At 43.8% G+C, this 20,085-nt stretch overlaps 1 protein-coding gene across 1 annotated transcript in view; it reads right to left on the reverse strand.

Moving 5' to 3' along the window:
• LOC135524111 (VPS10 domain-containing receptor SorCS1-like) overlaps positions 1-19,125 on the reverse strand; it is a 36,889-nt gene extending 17,764 nt beyond the window's left edge. Inside the window, exons 1-3 of the mRNA XM_064951319.1 lie at positions 18,946-19,125; positions 15,634-15,747; positions 14,892-15,063 (exon numbers count right to left, since the gene is read on the reverse strand). Of these exons, the coding sequence (XP_064807391.1) occupies positions 14,892-15,063; positions 15,634-15,747; positions 18,946-19,043 (384 nt within the window). The 5' untranslated portion in view covers positions 19,044-19,125. The remainder of the gene's footprint in view (positions 1-14,891; positions 15,064-15,633; positions 15,748-18,945) is intronic.
• Positions 19,126-20,085: the final 960 nt, after the last annotated feature.

Genomic DNA, 20,085 nt, shown 5'->3' on the forward strand with positions numbered 1-20,085 from the left:
GCAAAACCCCAAGGAAAAACTGTTCAGAAAAAGAAAAAAATCCCTCTGGCAGTTCCCTGTATTGTCTTTGTCAAGGGAAATTAGATAGCGCCCAGTTTACAGTTCCTACAACTTCCACAGGATGTCACCAGTCTTTGGAATTGGGTTGAAGTAAATCTTTGGTGAAATGAAGAAGAGGCACTTCCTGGCAGAGGTTACACTGTGGATAGTTATGAAAGAGAGAAAATTGTGCAAGTATTGTTGACTTGCTGCTATTGAATACAGATCGCCCCGTCAACAATTTGATCTATTATTAATGTTTACAAATACCAAAAGTTGAATTACAAAAGTAGTTTGAAATATTTTGGCAAAGTTTATAGGCAACTTTTGAAATTTTTTGTAAAGACGTTGCGTTTTGGAAAGCAATTTTTTTCTGGATCAGACGGGCTTTATAAATGGACATTTTGGGTATACATGGACGGAATTAATCGAAAAAAAGGACCAATTGTGATGTTTATGGGACATATTGGAGTGCCAACAAAGAAGCTTGTCAAAGGTAACGCATATTTTATTTCAGCGTTTTGTGTAGCGCCGGCTACGCTAATTCTTTTGTTTACATCTCGTTCAGTTGGTTCGGGGGGGTGCATGCTATCAGATAATAGCTTCTCATGCTTTTGCCGAAAAGCATTTTTTTAATCTGACACGTTGGCTGGATTCACAACGAGTGTAGCTTTAATTGAGTACCCTGCATGTGTGATTTAATGAAAGTTTGAGTTTTATCGAGTACTATTCGAATTTGGCGCTATGCATTTCCCCAGGTTATTCGCCACAAGAGACACTAGCGTCTCCATATCCCTAAGAGGATTTATTAATGTTGCTGTTCTATATGGTACCAGGGAGAGATGACTCCAGGGCCAGACCCTGGTCTCTACACAAAGATAACTGTTTTTACAGCAGATACTTTGTGCTGTGAAATATAAGTATCAATCTTAACCTTGTGACCCATTCTATACATCCGTTGTTCGTCATGTAGGTTAAAAACAGTGTATCTTGGCTATAAAACACCTTTGTACTTTTGTCTCGGGGCTCTCAACGAATCATCTGAGGTTGATTCGTTGACCAGCCATCATTATCATAAAGCACTCAATCGATTCACTTTATATGTGTGCGTTGTATTGACATGCTCTCTGGGAGGTTAATAAAAAAAAGCCAAGGAAAATGAAGAGTGCCAAATTCAAATAAATTACTATAAAAATCAAACTTTCATTAAATCACACATGCAAGATAGCAAATTAAAGCTACACTTGTTGTGAATCCAGCAAACACGTCCGATTTCAAAAAGGCTTTTCGGCGAAAGCAAACAATGCTTTTATCTGAGGATAGCACCTCCTTAATGTTGGCTGGATTCAGGGAACGCCACCTCCCCCCGTTCAGGGGAACGGTGGCGCATCGAATGCAAAAATATTCTTAGAAATATTTAACCTCGACACATTAACCTCTTGATGCTATGGGGGCGCTATTTCATTTTTGGATAAAAAGACGTGCCCGTTTTAAGCGCAATATTTTGTCACAAAAAGATGCCCGACTATGCATATAATTGGTAGCTTTGGAAAGAAAACACTCTGACGTGTCCAGAACTGCAAAGATATTCTCTGTGCGTGCCCTAGAAAGTGAGCTACAGGCAAAACCAAGATGAGACGGCATCCAGGAAATGAGCAGGATTTTTGAGGCTCTGTTTTCCATTGTCTCCTTATATGGCTGTGAATGCGAGAGGAGTAAGTCTGCCCTTTCTGTCGTTTCCCCAAGGTGTCTGCAGCATTGTGACGTATTTGTAGGCATATCATTGGAAGATTGACCATAAGAGACCACATTTACCAGGTGTCCGCCCGGTGTCCTGCGCCGAAATTGGTGCGCAAAAGTCAGCTGCAAGTATTTTTCCACAGAATTCAGAGAAGAATGCAGGCTTCCACGAACGATATATCAATGAAGAGATATGTGAAAAACACCTTGAGGATTGATTCCAAACAACGTTTGCCATGTTTCGGTCGATATTATGGAGTTAATTCGGAAAAAGTTTGACGTTGTAGGTGACTGAATTTTCGTTTCGTTTCGGTAGCCAAATGTGATGTACAAAACGGAGCGATTTCTCCTACACACAGACGCTTTCAGGAAAAACTGCACATTTGCTATGTAACTGAGAGTCTCCTCATTGAAAACATCAGAAGCTCTTCAAAGGTAAATGATTTTATTTATTTGGTTATCTGGTTTTTGTGAAAATGTTGCGTGCTAAATGCTACTCAAAATGCTAAGCTAGCTTAGCATACTCTTACACAAATTAGTCAATTGCTATGGTTCAAAAGCATATTTTGAAAATCTGAGATGACAGTGTTGTTAAGAAAAAGCTAAGCTTGAGAGTAGGCGCATTATTTTCATTTTATTTGCGATTTTCAGAAATCGTTAACGTTGCGTTATGCTAATGAGCCTGAGGCTTTAGTCACGATCCCGGATCCGGGATGGGGAGTCCAATACCTCAAATGAAAGATAAACACCTTGTTCATCTTCCCAGCGAGTCAGATTTCTAAAATGTTTTACAGTGAAACATAAATATGTGCTATGTCAAACCACCACAAAGACACAGACGATATGCAGCCATTTTGTCGAACAAAAGATGCAATCACAAATGCAGGATTAAAATAAAAATCATTCACTAACCGGGGTGGACGGGAGAGAAGCAAAGTTACTGAGCCGGGTTACTGAGGGGCTGGGAGGTTACCATCATGCTAGGCTGCCTAACCGACAACCCACGGAATTGAGCAGAGTCACCAGATGAGTGACCACTGTGCCCAATCTTTGGCCGACATCACAGTAACTGACCAATTATCTACCATGTACAGTAGAAACTGAAACAAAATGTACTTCAGTCCTCAATGGTTGGAATTGAATATACCTGACACAATAGACAAATGTATAGAGGTGACGTCCATATAACATGGAGATACAAGGTGGTGGAATCAAATCCCAGAGTGTTACCGCCAAGGCCGAGAAATGGAATATCCGTCTTGTATCTGATCCCCTCTTCAATCCAGCTCAGGTTGGATTAGGAGACTGCCATGCCATCTCTGAAATCCAGTTGGATGTTGGTTCTCATTGAGTCACCCTGGACAACAAGTCAAGTTTAAAGTAAGGACTAAAGATGAAGGAAAGACAGAACAAAAGAAGAAAAAAGGTGTCCGAAACACCATTATTATTTAAAAAAACACAATTCCATTGTTGTTGTGTTGTGACATCTCCATTAGCGTGCATCCTGAGTCTGACATGTTACATAACACCAGTGGGAGTGTCTGACTCCTGTGGTGTGTGTGTGTGTGTGAAGGAGAGAGAGAACGACAGGGAGGTCGAGGCAGTGTAATAATCAAGAGACAGTAGGGTGGCAGGTACACTAGTCAACATACTGCTGGGCTCCATTCACACACAGACACAAGCAGTCATCACCAGCCCAACATTGGGGTTGCATCATGTTCCGCCCCACCGTGAGAGCAGTGTGTTTGCCTGTTACTGCTAATGAGGTGTGTCTCTCTCTCTCTCTCTCTCTGTCTGTGTGTGTGTTTGTGTGTGTGTACTCTGTCACTAGAGTATCTGCAGCAGGTCTAATCAGGTGGGATACATCTGGCACTTCCCTAGGAGCAACACACACATACACACACACCACAAGTGTTGTTGGGGGCTCCAGCTGCTGCTGCGACCAAACTCTCCTACTTATCCCACCCATAGCCTGCGAGCAAGCACAACTAACTCCCAGCATCATCGTGGCACATTGTAACGCAATGCAATTGGGATCTTCATTTCTTACACTGCATTAGCACAAGGGGGCTCCGGTCCAGCAACAAACACAACAATAGCCAAATGTAAAACCAATTATTGTGTCTGTCTCTCTCTCTCTCTCTCTCTCTCTCTCTCTCTCTCTCTCTCTCTCTCTCTCTCTGCTTATTCACTATCTGTTTAGCTTCGGGGCGATTGTGAGATAAATCTCCTGGTAGACGCTGCACTTCCCAGGAGTCACGTGCATCCCCTCTCACAGGTGGAGACGGAGGCTATGGAAATATATGTCTCCGAATCCCTGCGTCAGGGGTACATTCGGTCCTCCACTTCACCCCTCCTCGAGTTTCTTTTTTGTGAAGAAGGAGGGAGGTCTGCGCTCGTTTATTGACTATCAGGGTCTGAATCAGATCACTGTGAGGTATAGTTACCCGCTACCGCTCATAGCCACAGTGCTTGAGTCAATGCACGGGGGGCGCTTCTTCACCAAACTAGATCTCAGGAGCACTTACAACCTGGTATGTATCCGGGAGGGAGACGAGTGGAAGATGGCTTTCAGTACCACCTCAGGGCACTATGAGTACCTCGTAATGCCGTACTGGTTGATGAATGCTCCCTCAGTCTTCCAAGCCTTTGTAGACTAGATTTTCAGGGACCGGCACGGGCAGGGTGTGGTGGTGTATATTGATGACATTTTGATATACTACGCTACACGAGCCGAGCATGTGGCCCTGGTGCGCAGGGTGCTTGGTCGCCTGTTAGAGCATGACCTGTACGTCAATGCTGAGAGGTGCCTGTTCTTTCAACAGTCTGTCTCCTTCCTAGGGTATCGTATTTCCACCTCAGGGGTGGAGATGGAGAGTGACCGCATTTCAGCAGTGCATTATTGGCCAACCCCCACCAAGGTAAAGGAGGTGCAGCGGTTCTTAGGGTTTGCCAACTACTACTGGAGGTTTATCCAGGGTTTTGGTCAGATAGCGGCTCCCATTACCTCACTGCTGACGGGGGGCCCGGTAAGCTTGCAGTGGTCAGCTGAGGCAGACCGGGCCTTTAGTCACCTGAGGGCTCTGTTTACCTCGGCTCCCGTGCTGGCCCATCCGGATCCCTCTTTGGCGTTCATAGTGGAGGTGGACGCGTCCGAGGCTGGGATAGGAGCTGTGCTCTCTCAGCGCTCGGGTACGCCACCGAAGTTCCGCCCATGTGCCTTCTTCTCGAAGAAGCTCAGCCCGGCGGAGTGAAACTATGACGTGGGGAACCGGGAGCTGTTGGCTGTCGTCAAGGCTTTGAAGGCATGGAGACATTGGCATGAGGGGGCCAGACACCCTTTTCTCATCTTGACTGACCACCGCAATCTGGAGTACATCCGGGCAGCGAGGAGACTGAACCCTTGCCAGGCAAGGTGGGCCATGTTTTTCACCCATTTTGTGTTTACCCTTTTCCTGCAGACCAGGCTCCCAGAACGTTAAGGCAGACGCATTGTCCCGGCTGTATGACACAGAGGAGCAGCCCATGGATCCCACTCCCATACTCCCTGCCTCCTGCCTGGTGGCGCCGGTAGTGTGGGAGCTGGACACGGACATTGAGGAGGCGTTACGTGCAGAGCCTGCTCCCATCCAGTGTCATGCTGGGTGTCTGTACGTCCCGTCTGCTGTTTGTGACCGGTTGATCTATTGGGCCCACACGTCACCCTCCTCTGGTCATCCTGGGATCGGTCGGACAGTGCGTTGTTTGAGCGGGAGGTACTGGTGGCCTTATGAAAAAAGAGGGTTTATGGTTTCTCCTGCTCGGTGTGCGCCCAGTGTATGGCTCCGAGGCACCTACCCAGAGGTAAGATACACCCCTTACCCGTTCCACAGTAGCCTTGGTCGCACCTGACGGTGAATTTTCGGACAGATCTTCCACTCTCACAGGGTAACACCGCGATCCTGGTCATTGTATATCGTTTCTCTAAGTCCTGTAGTCACCTCCTTCTGCCCGGTCTCCCTATGGCCCTACAGACTGCGGAGGCCTTGTTTACACACTTCTTCCGGCACCATGGGGTGCCTAAGGGTATAGTGTCTGATAGGGGTCAGTTTACGTTTAGGGTCTGGAGGGCATTCATGGAACATCCAGGGGTCTCGATCAGTCGAACTTCAGGGTTTCACCCCGAGAGTAATGGGCAGTTGGAGAGAGTGAACCAGGATGTGGGTAGGTTTCTGCGGTCCTATTGCTAGGACCGGCCGGGGGAGTGGGCGGAGTTTGTGCCCTGGGCTGAGATGGCACAGAACTCGCTCCCCCACTCCTCCACTAACCTCTCTCCCTTCCAGTGCGTACTGGGGTACCAGCCGGTTCTGGTGCCTTGGCATCAGGGTCAGACCAAGGTTCCTGCGGTGGACGACTAGTTCAAGCGCGTGGAGGAGACATGGGAAGCCGTTCGTGTCCACCTTCAGCAGGCCGTGACGCGCCAGAAGAGGAATGCAGGTCGCCACCGCAGTGTCACCCCGGTGTTCGCACTGGAGGACCGGGTCTGGCTCTCGACCTGAAACCTGCCCCTCCGCCTGCCCTGCCGGAATCTGGGTCCGTGGTTTGTGTGGCCATTTAAAGTCCTGAGGAGAGTGAACGAGGTTTGTTATAGGTTACAGCTACCACCCGATTACCGTATTAACCCCTCGTTCCATCTGTCTCTCCTCAGGCAGGTGGTGACTGGCCCGCTCCAGGAGTCCGAAGTGCGGGAGGTTCCTCCACCCCCTCTGGTCATCGGTGGCCGTGGCGTACTCCGTTCGCTCCATACTGGATTCGAGGCGCCGGGCGAGGGGCCTTCAGTATCTCGCAGAGTGGGATGGGTACGGCCCGGAGGAGAGGTGCTGGGTTCCGGTCGAGGACGTGTTGGACATATCTATGCTGTAGGAGTTCCACCGTCTTCGTCCGGATCACCCTGCGCCTCGCCCTGCGCCTAGCCCTCCGGGTCGTCCCTGAGGCCGGTGTCGTGGGTGGGGGTAATGTCACGACTTCCGCCAAAGTTGGTCCCTCTCCTTGTTCGGGCAGCATTTGCCGGTCGAAGTTACCGACCTTCTAGCCATCGCTGATCCTCTTTTCATTTTCCTTTGGTTTTGTCTTGTCTTCCATCACACCTGGTTCCAACCCATCAATTACATGTTATGTATTTAACCCTTTGTTCCCCCTCATGTCCTTGTAGGGGATTGTTTATTTGTAAGTGCTTGTGCACGTCTGACCTTGTGTGCGTCGGTTTATGTACCCATTATTTGATTGTTCTGTTTTCCGGTAGTTTTTTTGTTATTAAACTGCGCCTTTTGGAAACACAGTGTTTGCTCTCCTGCGTCTGACTTCTCTGCCCGCAAGTATGCCCCCCTTACATATACCTTGAGGGCCAGCACATTGCTATGTGCAAAAAAAGCACACACCAGCGCAGAGAATCTCATACTCCCTGCTGCGATAGATTTGTGCGCTGAAATCTTGGGAGAGTCACCCGCCAACAAACTTAAAACTATACCCCTATCCAATGACAACATGAGGAGGAGAATCCAGGACATGTCTGAGGACATAAAGTGCCAGACATTATGCGCATCAGTGAAAATGGCCATTGCACACTGCAGCTTGATGAATCCACAGATGTGGCTAACCATGCAATTGAAATGGTCTATGTTAGACATGTGTGGGATAATAACTTTGAGGAGCAGTTCCTTTTTAGTGCATATTTGCCCACCAACACCACTGCAGAGGCTGTCTTTAACACAATTGATATGCACCTGGGCTCTGTGGAACAGGTCCGGTGGAGGTGTGACCGCTGATGTGGCAGCTGCCATGACAGGAAAGCACATTGCAGTAGTAAAGTGGATCCTGGAGAGAGCACCGACTGCTTCCTACACAGGGAGGCATTGACAGCGAATGACATGGTGCATGTGTGTCAACTATATCAAAAAGAGTTTCACTAAAAGCAGGTGTTTCCAGGCCTTCTGTAGGGCTATGGGGAGTGAGCACCAGTAGATGCTTTATCATGCAGAAGTCCGCTGCCTTTCCAGGGGTAAAGTGCTGGGTCGCTTTTATGAGCTTCGGGTGGAAATTGCTGCGTTTATTCCGGAAACGCAGCATTTCGATTGTGAGGAATGGCTCGCACAGGTTGCTTACCTGACAGATATTTGAACAGAGTGACAAAGTTGATGCCTTCAATATGAAGCTTATCATTTGGGTAAATCATGCTTTTAACAGGAGTATTGACATGCTGATTTCGAGATTCAGAATCTGATTAACAAAGCACACGGCGACACACTCAAAAACAGCATCTTGTCAAGCTGCAAGGAAAGTTTTGCGACTACTTTCTGGAGCAGAACAGGAGACAAGACTACTGGATACGGGACCCCTTTTGAGTGGAGAAGGGAAGCGTCACGTTGCCGATCCGAGAGGATCAGCTGGTAGAGCTGTCATATGATCTTGGACTAAGCATGCGTGTCCCGGAAATGACACTGCCACAGTTCTGGTGAAGCTCAGCGGGAGAGTATCCTGCTCTCGCCTGTCATGCATTCAGAATCATGCTACCGTTCAGCACTACCTATCTGTGTGAAAGTGGCTTCTCTGCTATGGCCGTGCTGAAAAGTAAAAGCAGAAACAAACTGGACAGCCAGCATGACCTCAGAGTTGCCCTGTCAACTATCACCCCAGATTTCAAACTGAAGAAACACCCCCAGCTTTCCCACTGGTAGGCCACATGCGCACGCACACACACACACAATAAACAAACAGTTTAGTTAGTTATTGTTAATTAATTCTGACATTCATATTACATGTTATGAACTGGTTAAAAACATACACCTTTAAAAAAAACTTTAAGCTTATTTATTTTTTTAACCTTTATTTAGCTTTATTTAAAGTTGTGTAACTATTCACATGGTAATTGATGAATAATTCCTAATGATTGCTGTTTTTTCTATTTTAAAAACTGGTATGTGTTACTGTTCGTTAACATTATTGGACAGGTTTTGATGTCATGTTCTGAGTCTTACAATGTGTTACACACCACTGCTAAACTGTACTTTAATTAATGGTTTATTCTCTTGAATTTATAATAAATGTTTTCTCCATTAATTTGGCTGTGTATTTGTAGACCTCTTTATGTGCTGCCGTGCACTTTGTTGCTAATCTTACTTTGCTACCTGCCAACTATACGGTTTTTACTTTTTAATTCCCGTTTTATATATTTTCAGTCAACTTTTTCATCCCGGATGCTTTATCTGGATGTGCTTAGTCAGGCCCTCCGCCAGCCTAAGCTAAGTAGCCACATTAACATTATGGATTGTAATTGCAGTTGCTGTACTCATAATATACAGGAAAACGATGTCCTTATGGCGAGGATAGCCGTGCTGCAAGTTCAACTTCAGATGCAATCGTTAGGCAAGGATGATTTAAGTGTAGGAAAGGATGAAACAGCGTCTGTGCCACCAATAAGTACAGATAGTAGTATAAATCCCCTCACACAGTCCCCGCAGCTGGAAAACTTACTCATGGCTTCTGGAAGGAAATGCTGTAGGAATGCTCAGCCGACAGAAACTTTCAACCGGTTTTCCCCATTAAAACTTCTTCTGGCTTGCGGAACCTCTCGGCAACATTCTGCTGAAAAGGCAGAGCTCAAAAAAATTTGTTTCTTTTTCAAAATATGTCACTTTCATACATTCACAAGTGTAATACACAAAATTAAAGCTTAACTTCTTGTTAATCTGCCCATCGTGTCCGATTTCAAAAAGGCTTTACAGCGAAAGCACACCATATGATTACGTTAGGTCAGGGCCTAGTCACAAAAACACATACAGCCATTTTTCCAGCCAAAGAGAGGAGTCACAAAAAGCCGAAATAGAAATCAAATTAATCACTAACCTTTGATGATCTTCATCAGATGGTACTCATTCATGTTACACAATACATGTATGTTTTGTTCAATAAAGTTCATATTTATATCCAAAAATAAATCTCAGTTAACATTGGCTCTTTATGGTCAGTAATGTTGTGCCTCTTAAACAGCCGGCAAATTTTCAGAGAGCCACATAAATTTACAGAAATACTCATAATAAACTTTGATAAAAGATACAAGTATTATGCACAGAATTATAGATATACCTCTCCTTAATGCAAACGCTGTGTCAGATTTCAACAAAGCTTTACGGAAAAAGCAAACCATGCAACAATCTGAGTACGGCACTCAGACACAAAAACAAGCCATGCACATACCTGCCATGTTGTGGAGTCAGTAAAAGTCAGAAATAGCATTATAAATATTCACTTACCTTTGATGATCTTCATCAGAATGCACTCCCAGGAATCCCAGTTCCACACTAAATGTTTGTTTTGTTCGATAAAGTCCATCATTTATGTCCAAATACCTCCTTTTGTTAGCGGGTTTAGTAAACAAATCCAAACTCACAAGGCGAGGGCAAGTCCAGGCAAAAGTTCAGAAATGTATATTACAGTTCGTAGGAACATGTCAAATCATGTATAGAATCAATCTTTAGGATGTTTTTAACATAAATCTTCAATAATGTTCCAACCGGAGAAATCCTTTGTCTTTAGAAATGCAATGGAATGCAGGTCGCTCTCACGGGTGAGCATGTGATCAGCTCCTGCCACTCTGGCAGACCTCTGGTTGAATCAGCTCTCATTCACCCCCACTTCACAGTAGAACCCTCAAACAACGTTCTAAAGACTGTTGGCATCTAGTGGAAGCCCTATGAAGTGCAATATGCCCCCATAGACAATGTATATTCAATAGGCAATGAGTTGAAAAACTAAAAACCTCAGATTTCCCATTTCCTGGTTGGATTTTTCTAAGGTTTTCGCCTGACATATGAGTTCTGTTATACTCACAGACATCATTCAAACAGGTTTAGAAACTTCAGAGGGCTTTCTATCCAATACTAATAATATGCATACAGTAGCTTCTGGGCCTGAGTAGCAGGAAGTTTACTCTGGGCACGCTTTTCATCCGAACGTGAAAATGCTGCCCCCTATACCAAACAGGTTATTAAGCAACGGGTCAGAGTCCAAGGCCGAGCCTTCTCTGTTCTCTCCTCCTCCTGTTGCGAGGTCTGAGACGCCGAAGCCTCCCACCATTAGCTCTGACAAATTGAAAACCCTAGACATTGCCGATTCCATTACCCGTAGTATTAGACTTAAAACGAATAATCCAGCGACCATATACTGTTTACCAGGGGGCAGGTCTACCGACATTAAGGCGATGGTGCTGGCTAAGGCTAAAACTGTGTAGAGAGTATAGGGATATTGTTATCCACGTCGGCACCAACGATGTTAGGATGAAACAGTCAGAGGTAACCAAGCGCAACATAGCTTCAGCGGGTGTATCAGCTAGAAAGATGTGTCGACATCGAGCAATTGTCTCTGGCCTCTTCCCAGTTAGGGGGAGTGATGAGCTCTACAGCAGAGTCTAAAAACTGTGTTCTGCCCTCCCAAAAGATGGAATTTGTAGATAATTGGCCCTCTTTCTGGGACTCACCCACAAACAGGACCAAGCCTGGCCTGCTGAGGAGTGATAGACTCCATCCTAGCTGGAGGGGTGCTCTCATCTTATCTACGAACATAGACAGCGCTCTAACTCCTCTAGCTCTACAATGGGATAAGGTGTAGGCCCGGCAGCAGGCTGTAAGCCAGCCTGCCAGCTTAGTGGAGTCTGTCACTAGCACAGTCAGTGTAGTCAGCTCAGCTATCCCCATTGAGACCATGTATGTGCGTTGATCTAGGTTGGGCAAAACTAATCATGGTGGTGTTCGCCTTAGCAATTTCACTGGAAATAGACCTCTTCCATTCCTGTCATTATTGAAAGAGATTGTGCTATCTCACATCTCAAAATAGGGCTACTTAATGTTAGATCCCTTACCTCCAAGGCAGTGATACTCAATGAACTAATCACTGATCACAATATTGATGTGTTGGCCTAACTGAAACATGGCTTAAGCCTGATGAATTCACTGTGTTAAATGAGGCACGAGTGACCACATCCCCCGCGTATCCCGCAAAGGCGGAGGTGTTGCTAACCTTCACGATAGCACATTTCTATTTACAAAAAACAACAACTGCGTTTTAATTTTTGAGCTTCTTGTCATTAAGTCTATGCAGCCTACTCAATCTCTTTTTATAGCTACTGCTTCCAGGCCTGGATTGTATACAGCATTCCTCACTGAGTTGCCTGAATTCCTATCGGATCTTGTAGTCATGGCAGATCATATTCACATTTTTGGTGACTTCAATATTTACATGGATTTACAAGTCCACAGTTCCACTACAAAAGGCTATCGGAGCCATCATCGACTCAGTGGGTTTTGTTCAACATCTCTCCGGACCTAATGAAATGAAATAAATATATTTGCTCTCAAGCTTAGACTTTTGTTAACAACACTGTCATCTCAGATTTTCAAAATATGCTTTTCAACCATAGCTAAACAAGCATTTTTGTAAGAGTGTTGATAGCTAGCATAGCTATAAGCCTAGAATTCAGCCAGCAACATTTTCACAAAAACAAGAAAATCATTCAAAGAAAATCATTTACCTTTGAAGAACTTCAGATGTTTTCAATGAGGAGACTCTCAGTTAGATAGCAAATGTTAAGTTTAAAAAAAATATATTATTTGTGTAGGACAAATCGCTCCGTTTTGTCCACGTTTGGCTATGAAAAAAACCTGTATCCAGTTATAGCCTCAAGCTCATTAGCATAACGTAACGTTACTCTTGAAACTCCCCATCCCGGATCCAGGACCGTGACTAAAGCCTCAGGCTCATTAGCATAACGCAACGTTACTGATTTCTGAAAATCGCAAATAAAATGAAAATAATGCATCTGCTCTCAAGCTTAGCCTTTTCTTAACAACACTGTCATCTCAGATTTTCAAAATATGCTTTTGAACCATAGAAATTGACTAATTTGTGTAAGAGTATGCTAAGCTAGCTTAGCATTTTGAGTAGCATTTAGCACGCAACATTTTCACAAAAACCAGATAACCAAATAAATAAAATAATTTACCTTTGAAGAGCTTCGGATGTTTTCAATGAGGAGACTCTCAGTTACATACCAAATGCGCAGTTTTTCCTGAAAGCGTCTGTGTGTAGGAGAAATCGTTCCGTTTTGTACATCGCATTTGGCTACCAAAAACCCCCGAAAATTCAGTCACCTACAACGTCAAACTTTTTCCAAATTAACTCCATAATATCGACTGAAACATGGCAAACGTTGTTTGGAATCAATCCTCAAGGTGTTTTCTCACATATCTCTTCATTGATATATCGTTCGTGGAAGCTTGCATTCTTCTCTGAATTCCGTGGAAAAATATTTGCAGCTGACTTTTGCGCACCAATTTCGGCGCAGGACACCGGGCGGACACCTGGTAAATGTGGTCTCTTATGGTCAATCTTCCAATGATATGCCTACAAATACGTCACAATGCTGCAGACACCTTGTGGAAATGACAGATGGTGTTACTATTACCACTATTGTTTTCACTATATATTTTACCTCTTGGTGATGTCATTCGTAAACATAATTTGAACTTTCACTGCTATGCGGATGACACACAGTTGTACTTTTTGATGAAACATGGTGAAGCCCCAAAATTGCCCTTCCTGGAAGCCTGTGTTCCAGACAAGGAAGTGGATGGCGTCAAATGTTTTACTTTTAAACTCGGACAAAACAGACATGCTAGTTCTCGGTCCCAAGAAACCAAAAAATCTTCTGTTGAAGCTGGCAATTAATCTTGATGGTTGTAGAGTCGTCTCAAATAAAACTTTAATGGACCTTTGCGTTACTTTCGTCCCTGAACATATCAAGACTTTTTCAAGGACAACCTTTTTTCATCTACGTAACATTGCAAAAATTAGAAACTTTCTGTCCAAAAATGATGCAGAAAAATGTAACCATGCTTTTGTCACTTCTAGATTAGATTACTGCAATGCTCTACTTGTAATTCTCTTTTACTCAAATTTTCTCTCTTTCGCCATCTCTCTCTCTCTTTTCTGTCTTCTCCCGGAGGACCTGAGCCTCAGGACTACATGGCTTGATGACTCCTTGCTGTCCCCAGTCCACCTGGTTGTGCTGCTACCCCAGTTAACACTTCTGCTTGTGGCTATGGAACCCTGACCTGTTCACCGGATGTGCTACTTTGTCCCAGACCTGCTGTTTTAAACTCTCTAGAGACATTAGGTGCGGTAAAGATACTCTAAGCCAACTGACATTTACTCCTGAGGTACAGTAGCAATACCACTTAAATATTTAGGGCCATTTGCTCTCACCAAGAAATACTGCCATCTCGGGCTTCATGAATATAAATTAAAGTCTGAATTCAATGGGAATGAAGGATTTCCCGAATGCATAAGTCCTCCCCCCACCTCTCTCTCTCTTTCCTACCCCCTTTCCATCTTTCAGAGGAATCATTTCTTAATGAAAGAAATAGACCCTCAATTCCTCAACTCATCACACTGTAATATGTCAGCTGGGCCCGGGAGAGACCTAGTGGGAAAGACACTTACTTCTTAGTTGCAGTGCAGGGGGAAAGCACCACCACACCGAGCAGAGCACTCCGGCACTTTTTCCACTTGAATTTAATATAAGGTGGTTGAACAGTGTCGAGGGAGTGAGGGGATCAAGGCAAGGCCCTGGCTCTAGAAGGAGGCTACTCTGAGTCTATCCCTCTATAACAGGGTCTCCAGGGGTGCATCTCTCTCTAAGGTCTCTCGGCTCAGGATTTGGTTCTGTAGCTGTGTGTGGGTGATATTATGTTGCAAGTGACTATTAAAACTTACAGGAGTTGGTGTATATGAGATGACATAGCAGGGAAATCATTTCAGGCGTATTTCTGGAGAAACATCCATGCCGAACATGGGAAACAAATCCATATTTCACTCAGTAACAGGCCTACAGTGAGTGAGTTGGGCTACTTTTACAACTATGCATGAATACACAAAACACATAGATTTTAATTCCATGGTTTAAGGTAAAAATCAGTGCAACTCATAACAGTAATGTATACAAAAGGTGTCCATTTGGGCTCCTAGGCCCAGAATAATGATATACAAAAAGGAAGCCATTTTGGCTTTTGGCCCAGCTCTACCTCATCCAGATGCACTAGGAAGGTGACGTTGGTGTGCAGGTCGGCAGTAAGCTTGCCCTCTCTGGTGGAGAGAGAAAGGCCTTTTGGAGCCCTGTTGGGACACATCTGCTTCCTGGGTGTGTACATGTCCTTGACTCCCTTGACGCAGTTGTTGGACACCACTTTTCGGTACCTTAAGAAGATACCATATGAATGAGTTAGAACATGTTTAGTATGGTTTACTGAGATTATTTCTTCATGACACCACTAGTTAACAAGGCTAAGGTACTGGTCACGTTCATCAACGAAGCTTGACTAGAAATCGCAAACTTTTTATTTTTAACCTCAAAGTGATTGTGGATGTGACAGAGCAAGTGAACAAGACTTGCTATTCTTTGACTAAACTTAAAAATGCTTAGTAGTTACTAAAGAAAACATAACTTTTAACCCTGAAATTTAATGTCTGACACAAGACGTACAGTATTTGTGGTTCACTTTGACAAAACTCCAAAATGCTTACTAACTCCGAGACAAAACTTGACTATTAACCTTGGGGAATTTTGAAATGCGTGATACCTATTCAGGATTTTTAACATGGACCATAATATGACCATCATAATGCTTTAAAAATGTAATGGAAAACATTTTAAAAAACTGAAAGATATTTTACCTTTCATTAAGCAGAAATATAGAGAAGGGTTGCTTTCACTTCGAATAGACAACATAGAAACGCTACAAAATAGTGTCCCTATGTGCAACTCACCCTGTGCTGTTGAGGTACTTCTGTCCTTGGCTGCAGCACCTTGATACAACAGCTGGGTTGAACCAGAACGCTGGTAGACAGTTTCCTTCTCTACGCCGTTCATAACCATAATCACTATAACAAATCACATACAGAATGTGATCAATATCAACACTTTACCTGTACCTACTGTATATGTACATATCTACCTCAATTACCTCATACATCTGCAGGTCAACTCGGTACTGGAACCCGTGTATATAGCCAAGTTATCGTTGCTCTGTGTATTTATTATTACTTTTCTATATTTTTCTCTCTGCATTGTTGGAAAGAGCCCGTGAGTAAGCATGTCACTGTTCGTCTACACCTGATGTTTACGAAGCATGTGATAAATACAATTTGATGTGATTTTGATCCCAAGGACCAACAGTATTACTGTGTTATATGTTACAGCTTCCCTTTCCTATCCCCTCAGAATAATACAAATAATAGATCATCTTTGCATCATTATTATATATTGATTGAGCTGCGGTTGACAAATGCTCCAGATCAGCAGAGGTAGGAAGACTGAGCCCTGGGGGACTCCATGTCAACACAGGCAGCCAGATCAGGGATGGCTGACTTCCACCAGCTGACGTTAGCTTCCTCCCAATCACAAAGTGATTTACATCTGGGCAAAGCAGGTTAGGCAAGTGCCGATTCTAATTATGACACTGTCATTGATTTATCAATTAATTACCTAGCCTGAACTAACAGGAAGCAACAACGCCTGAGGTCCGTCTAGGACTCCCTATGGTCTGGTCTGACCTCAGTGTGATTATGAACCTACCCCAATTTATTGACAGGCTGTCAAGTGAAGTTATGGTGTTTTGGTTGGTTGGGATAATAGTTATAAGGGACAAAGTGAGTCCAATGAGGGTACAGTGTCCAGTTAAGGACATAACAGCACCACTGAATCACAGCTTTGGTAATTTATTGATTCAATTACTTTCCTTTAAGTCAAACAAAAGAATGGTGTCCAGTTTAGTACATTATAGTCATGCAGACTGCCAGGGTGTTTTGGTTACATATGAATACTAATCTCTCCTCACTTATTATCAATAGAATATATAAAGTGTGATATTGTAAGGGAGGAAAAAAGGTGTAGATTCAAGCGCAGAGCGCGGCAGCTGTTTAGTGAGCCTTTGCAGAAGGCAGGAATCATGGTCACAGGCAGGTAATGTTCAAACACAGGTAGTCAGTCAAAAACAAACAATACCTCACAACCATGTAAACAGAAAGAACTGAACTAAATAGGGAGCTGATGAGACCAGGTGAGAAACGAACACAGGTGAAATCAATGAACAAAAAATTAACAACAGGGCTACGTTCCAGAACACAAAGAAAAAGAACACAAGGTTGACCAAGAAAAGAAACGCAGAACCTTACCGATATCTATGTATGTACACTGAATAAAAATATGAACACAACATGTAAAGTGTTGTTCCCATCTTTCATGAGCTGAAATAAAAGATTACAGAAATGTCCATGCACACAAAAACTTGACTGAGCTCAAATGGTGTGCACAAACTTGTTTATATCCCTGTTAGTGAGCATTTCTCCTTTGCCAAATTAATCCAACCACCTTACAGGTGTGGCATATCAAGAAGCTGATTAAACAGCATGATAATTACACAAGTGCCCCTTGTGATGTGGACAATAAAAGGCCACTCTTAAATGTGCAGTTTTGTCGCACATCACAAAGCCACAGATGTCTCAAGTTTTGAGGAAGCGTGAAATTGGCATGCAGAGATGTTGCCTGAGAATTTAATGATATTTTCTCTACCATAAGCCAACTCCAGTGTCATTTTAGAGAATTTGGAAGTATGTCCAACCAGCCTCACAACTGTAGACCACATATGTCGTAGAGTGGGCAAGCCATTTTCTGATGTCAACGTTGGGAACAGAGTGCCCCGTGGTGGCTGTGGGGTTATGGTATGGGCAGGCATAAGCTACAGACAACAAACACACGTCAATGTTATCGATGGCAATTTGAATACACAGCAATACCGTGACAAGATCCTGAGGTCCATTGTGAGGCCCATTTCTTTTTTAGGGATCTGTGACCAACGGATGCATATCTGTATTTCCCAATCATGTGAAATCCATAGAGGAGGGCCAATTTTTTTTTTTCAATTGACTGATTTCCTCATATGAACTGTAACTCAGTGATTCATTTGAAGTTGTTGCATGTTGCGTTTATATTTTTGTTCAGTATTTAACCTCTGTTTTCAGTCTGGTCACTGTCCAACTTTGGAATCAACCCCTGGACCTTTTGTTCACAGAACAACAGAACAACAGGCCGATGCATTGTCACCCTGTTATGCAATAAAGTTTTACTGTTATTCACTCGGAACGTTTCTCAAAGAGATTGTTTTTAATTTTTTAATTTCAATGTCTCTATCATCAGGTGTAGAGCAAGAAAGAGAGTAGTCAGGAAGTTTGTGAAATTTATCAAATAATAATTTCAGTACCAATATAATTTAAAACAACTATCACAGGATTCAATGGATTCTAATTGAAACTCATACAGTCTGACCTGACACCGCTGGCATTTATATACAAATGTATCATTGCTTTTCTCTTCCCTGCCTTTAGAAGATTAAAAACACCGAAAATGCACCCACTGACACCGAAAATGAACCGAAAATGCACCAAATTAATGGGATGCTGAAATATGTATTTGTCAGAGTGTGTGCAACTGGTCAAAGGAAGTCAGGTGCAGGAGAGCAGAGATGAGTGAACAGGCACACTTTATTCAGGCAGAGGAAAACACCCGGACGCAACTGCGTCAACACTCTGGCCCAAGGATCAAGTGAAATAACAATACCCGGCGCAAAACCAGCCTGTAGCGTCACACATGTATCGAACGAACAAAACCACACACAGACATGCGGAGGAACAGAGGATAATCTACACGTAGAGTAATGAGGGAATGTAAACCAGGTGTGCGGGAAAACAAGGCAAACAAATGGAAAATGAAAGGTGGAGTGAAGATGACTAGAAGACAGGTGACGTCGACCACCGAACGCCACCCGAACAAGGAGAGGGACCGACTTCGGTGGGAGTCGTGACAGTATTAAATCCAAAATTGGCTTAAATGGGAGAACATATACATAGCATCATTCAACATGTCTCTCTCTTTTATGGACAATGATTGCTGAACTTCTGTTTAACTAGTCATGTTGAAGATTTGAAAAATAAATAATTTGTGATAAGATGTTCTAGGACATGTGTTCATGTGTCATATTATACTGCAAATTGTGAGTTATTATACTAGTATACTATAAGTACCATTCAAAATCCTGGGCCCGACAGATACTCGACTCAGCAGAGAGGACTTCGGTGTAGTCTTTTCCCAGCATGCAATAGTTTCCTAGTCTGCGTTTCATATGTTATGTTTCTGGCCCATCACACACGGCTCGCCCTGTGAAATACATACAGGATATTAATCCATATAGTGAACGCACATGGGAATACAGTATGTCATTTTCAAATGTCAAATTAGCATAGAACAGCAAGTCAAACCATTCTTATGTTAACCTATTGAGCTTATTTGAACTACTCAAACACTGGAAGTACGTTATCTACCATGTAAAAACATTGTTTCCCTGAGGAAAATGGGGGAGGGGCATGCTTTTTAAATTTCAGTCAGGGGGAGGGTTTACTATTTTTTGGGAAATAGTAATACAGGCCTTGGTGTAATGATAATCCCTTCGACAATAAATGCAAATCTGACCATCCCCCTGGTGAGACAAATCCGTGACTCATCAGTGAAGAGCACTTTTTGCCAGTCCTGTCTGGTCCAGTAACGGTGGGTTTGTGCCCGTAGGGGATGTTGTTGCCGGTGAAGTCTGGTGAGGACCTGCCTTACAACAGGCCTACAAGCCCTCAGTCCAGCCTCTCTCAGTCTGAGCACTGACAGTCTGAGCACTGATGGAGGGATTGTGCATTCCTAGTGTAACTCGGGCAGTTGTTGTTGCCATCCTGTACCTGTCCCGCAGGTGTGATGTTCGGATGTACCGATCCTGTGCAGGTGTTGTTACACGTGGTCTGCACTGCGAGGACGATCATCGGTCTGTCCTGTCTCCCTGTAGCACTGTCTTAGCCGTCTCACAGTACAGCCACATCTGCAGTCCCCATGCCTCCTTGCAGCACGCCTAAGGCACGCAGATGAGCAGGGACCCTGGCATCTTTCTTTGGTGTTTTTCAGAGTCAGTAGAAAGACCTCTTTAGTGTCCTAAGTTTTCATAACTGTGACCTTAATTGCCTACTGTCTGTAAGCTGTTTGTGTCTTAACAACCAATTTTTACGAATGCTCTTTGAAAGGGTCCTGAAAAAGGAACGTTTCTTTTTTGCTGAGTTTAGCATCTCGATGTGTGCCCAAATCATCCCTGATTCTCTGGTGCACAATAAGTGCCACAACTGTGGTCA

This window comes from Oncorhynchus masou, chromosome 4, assembly GCF_036934945.1.
Source record: "Oncorhynchus masou masou isolate Uvic2021 chromosome 4, UVic_Omas_1.1, whole genome shotgun sequence".
NCBI lineage: Eukaryota > Metazoa > Chordata > Actinopteri > Salmoniformes > Salmonidae > Oncorhynchus > Oncorhynchus masou.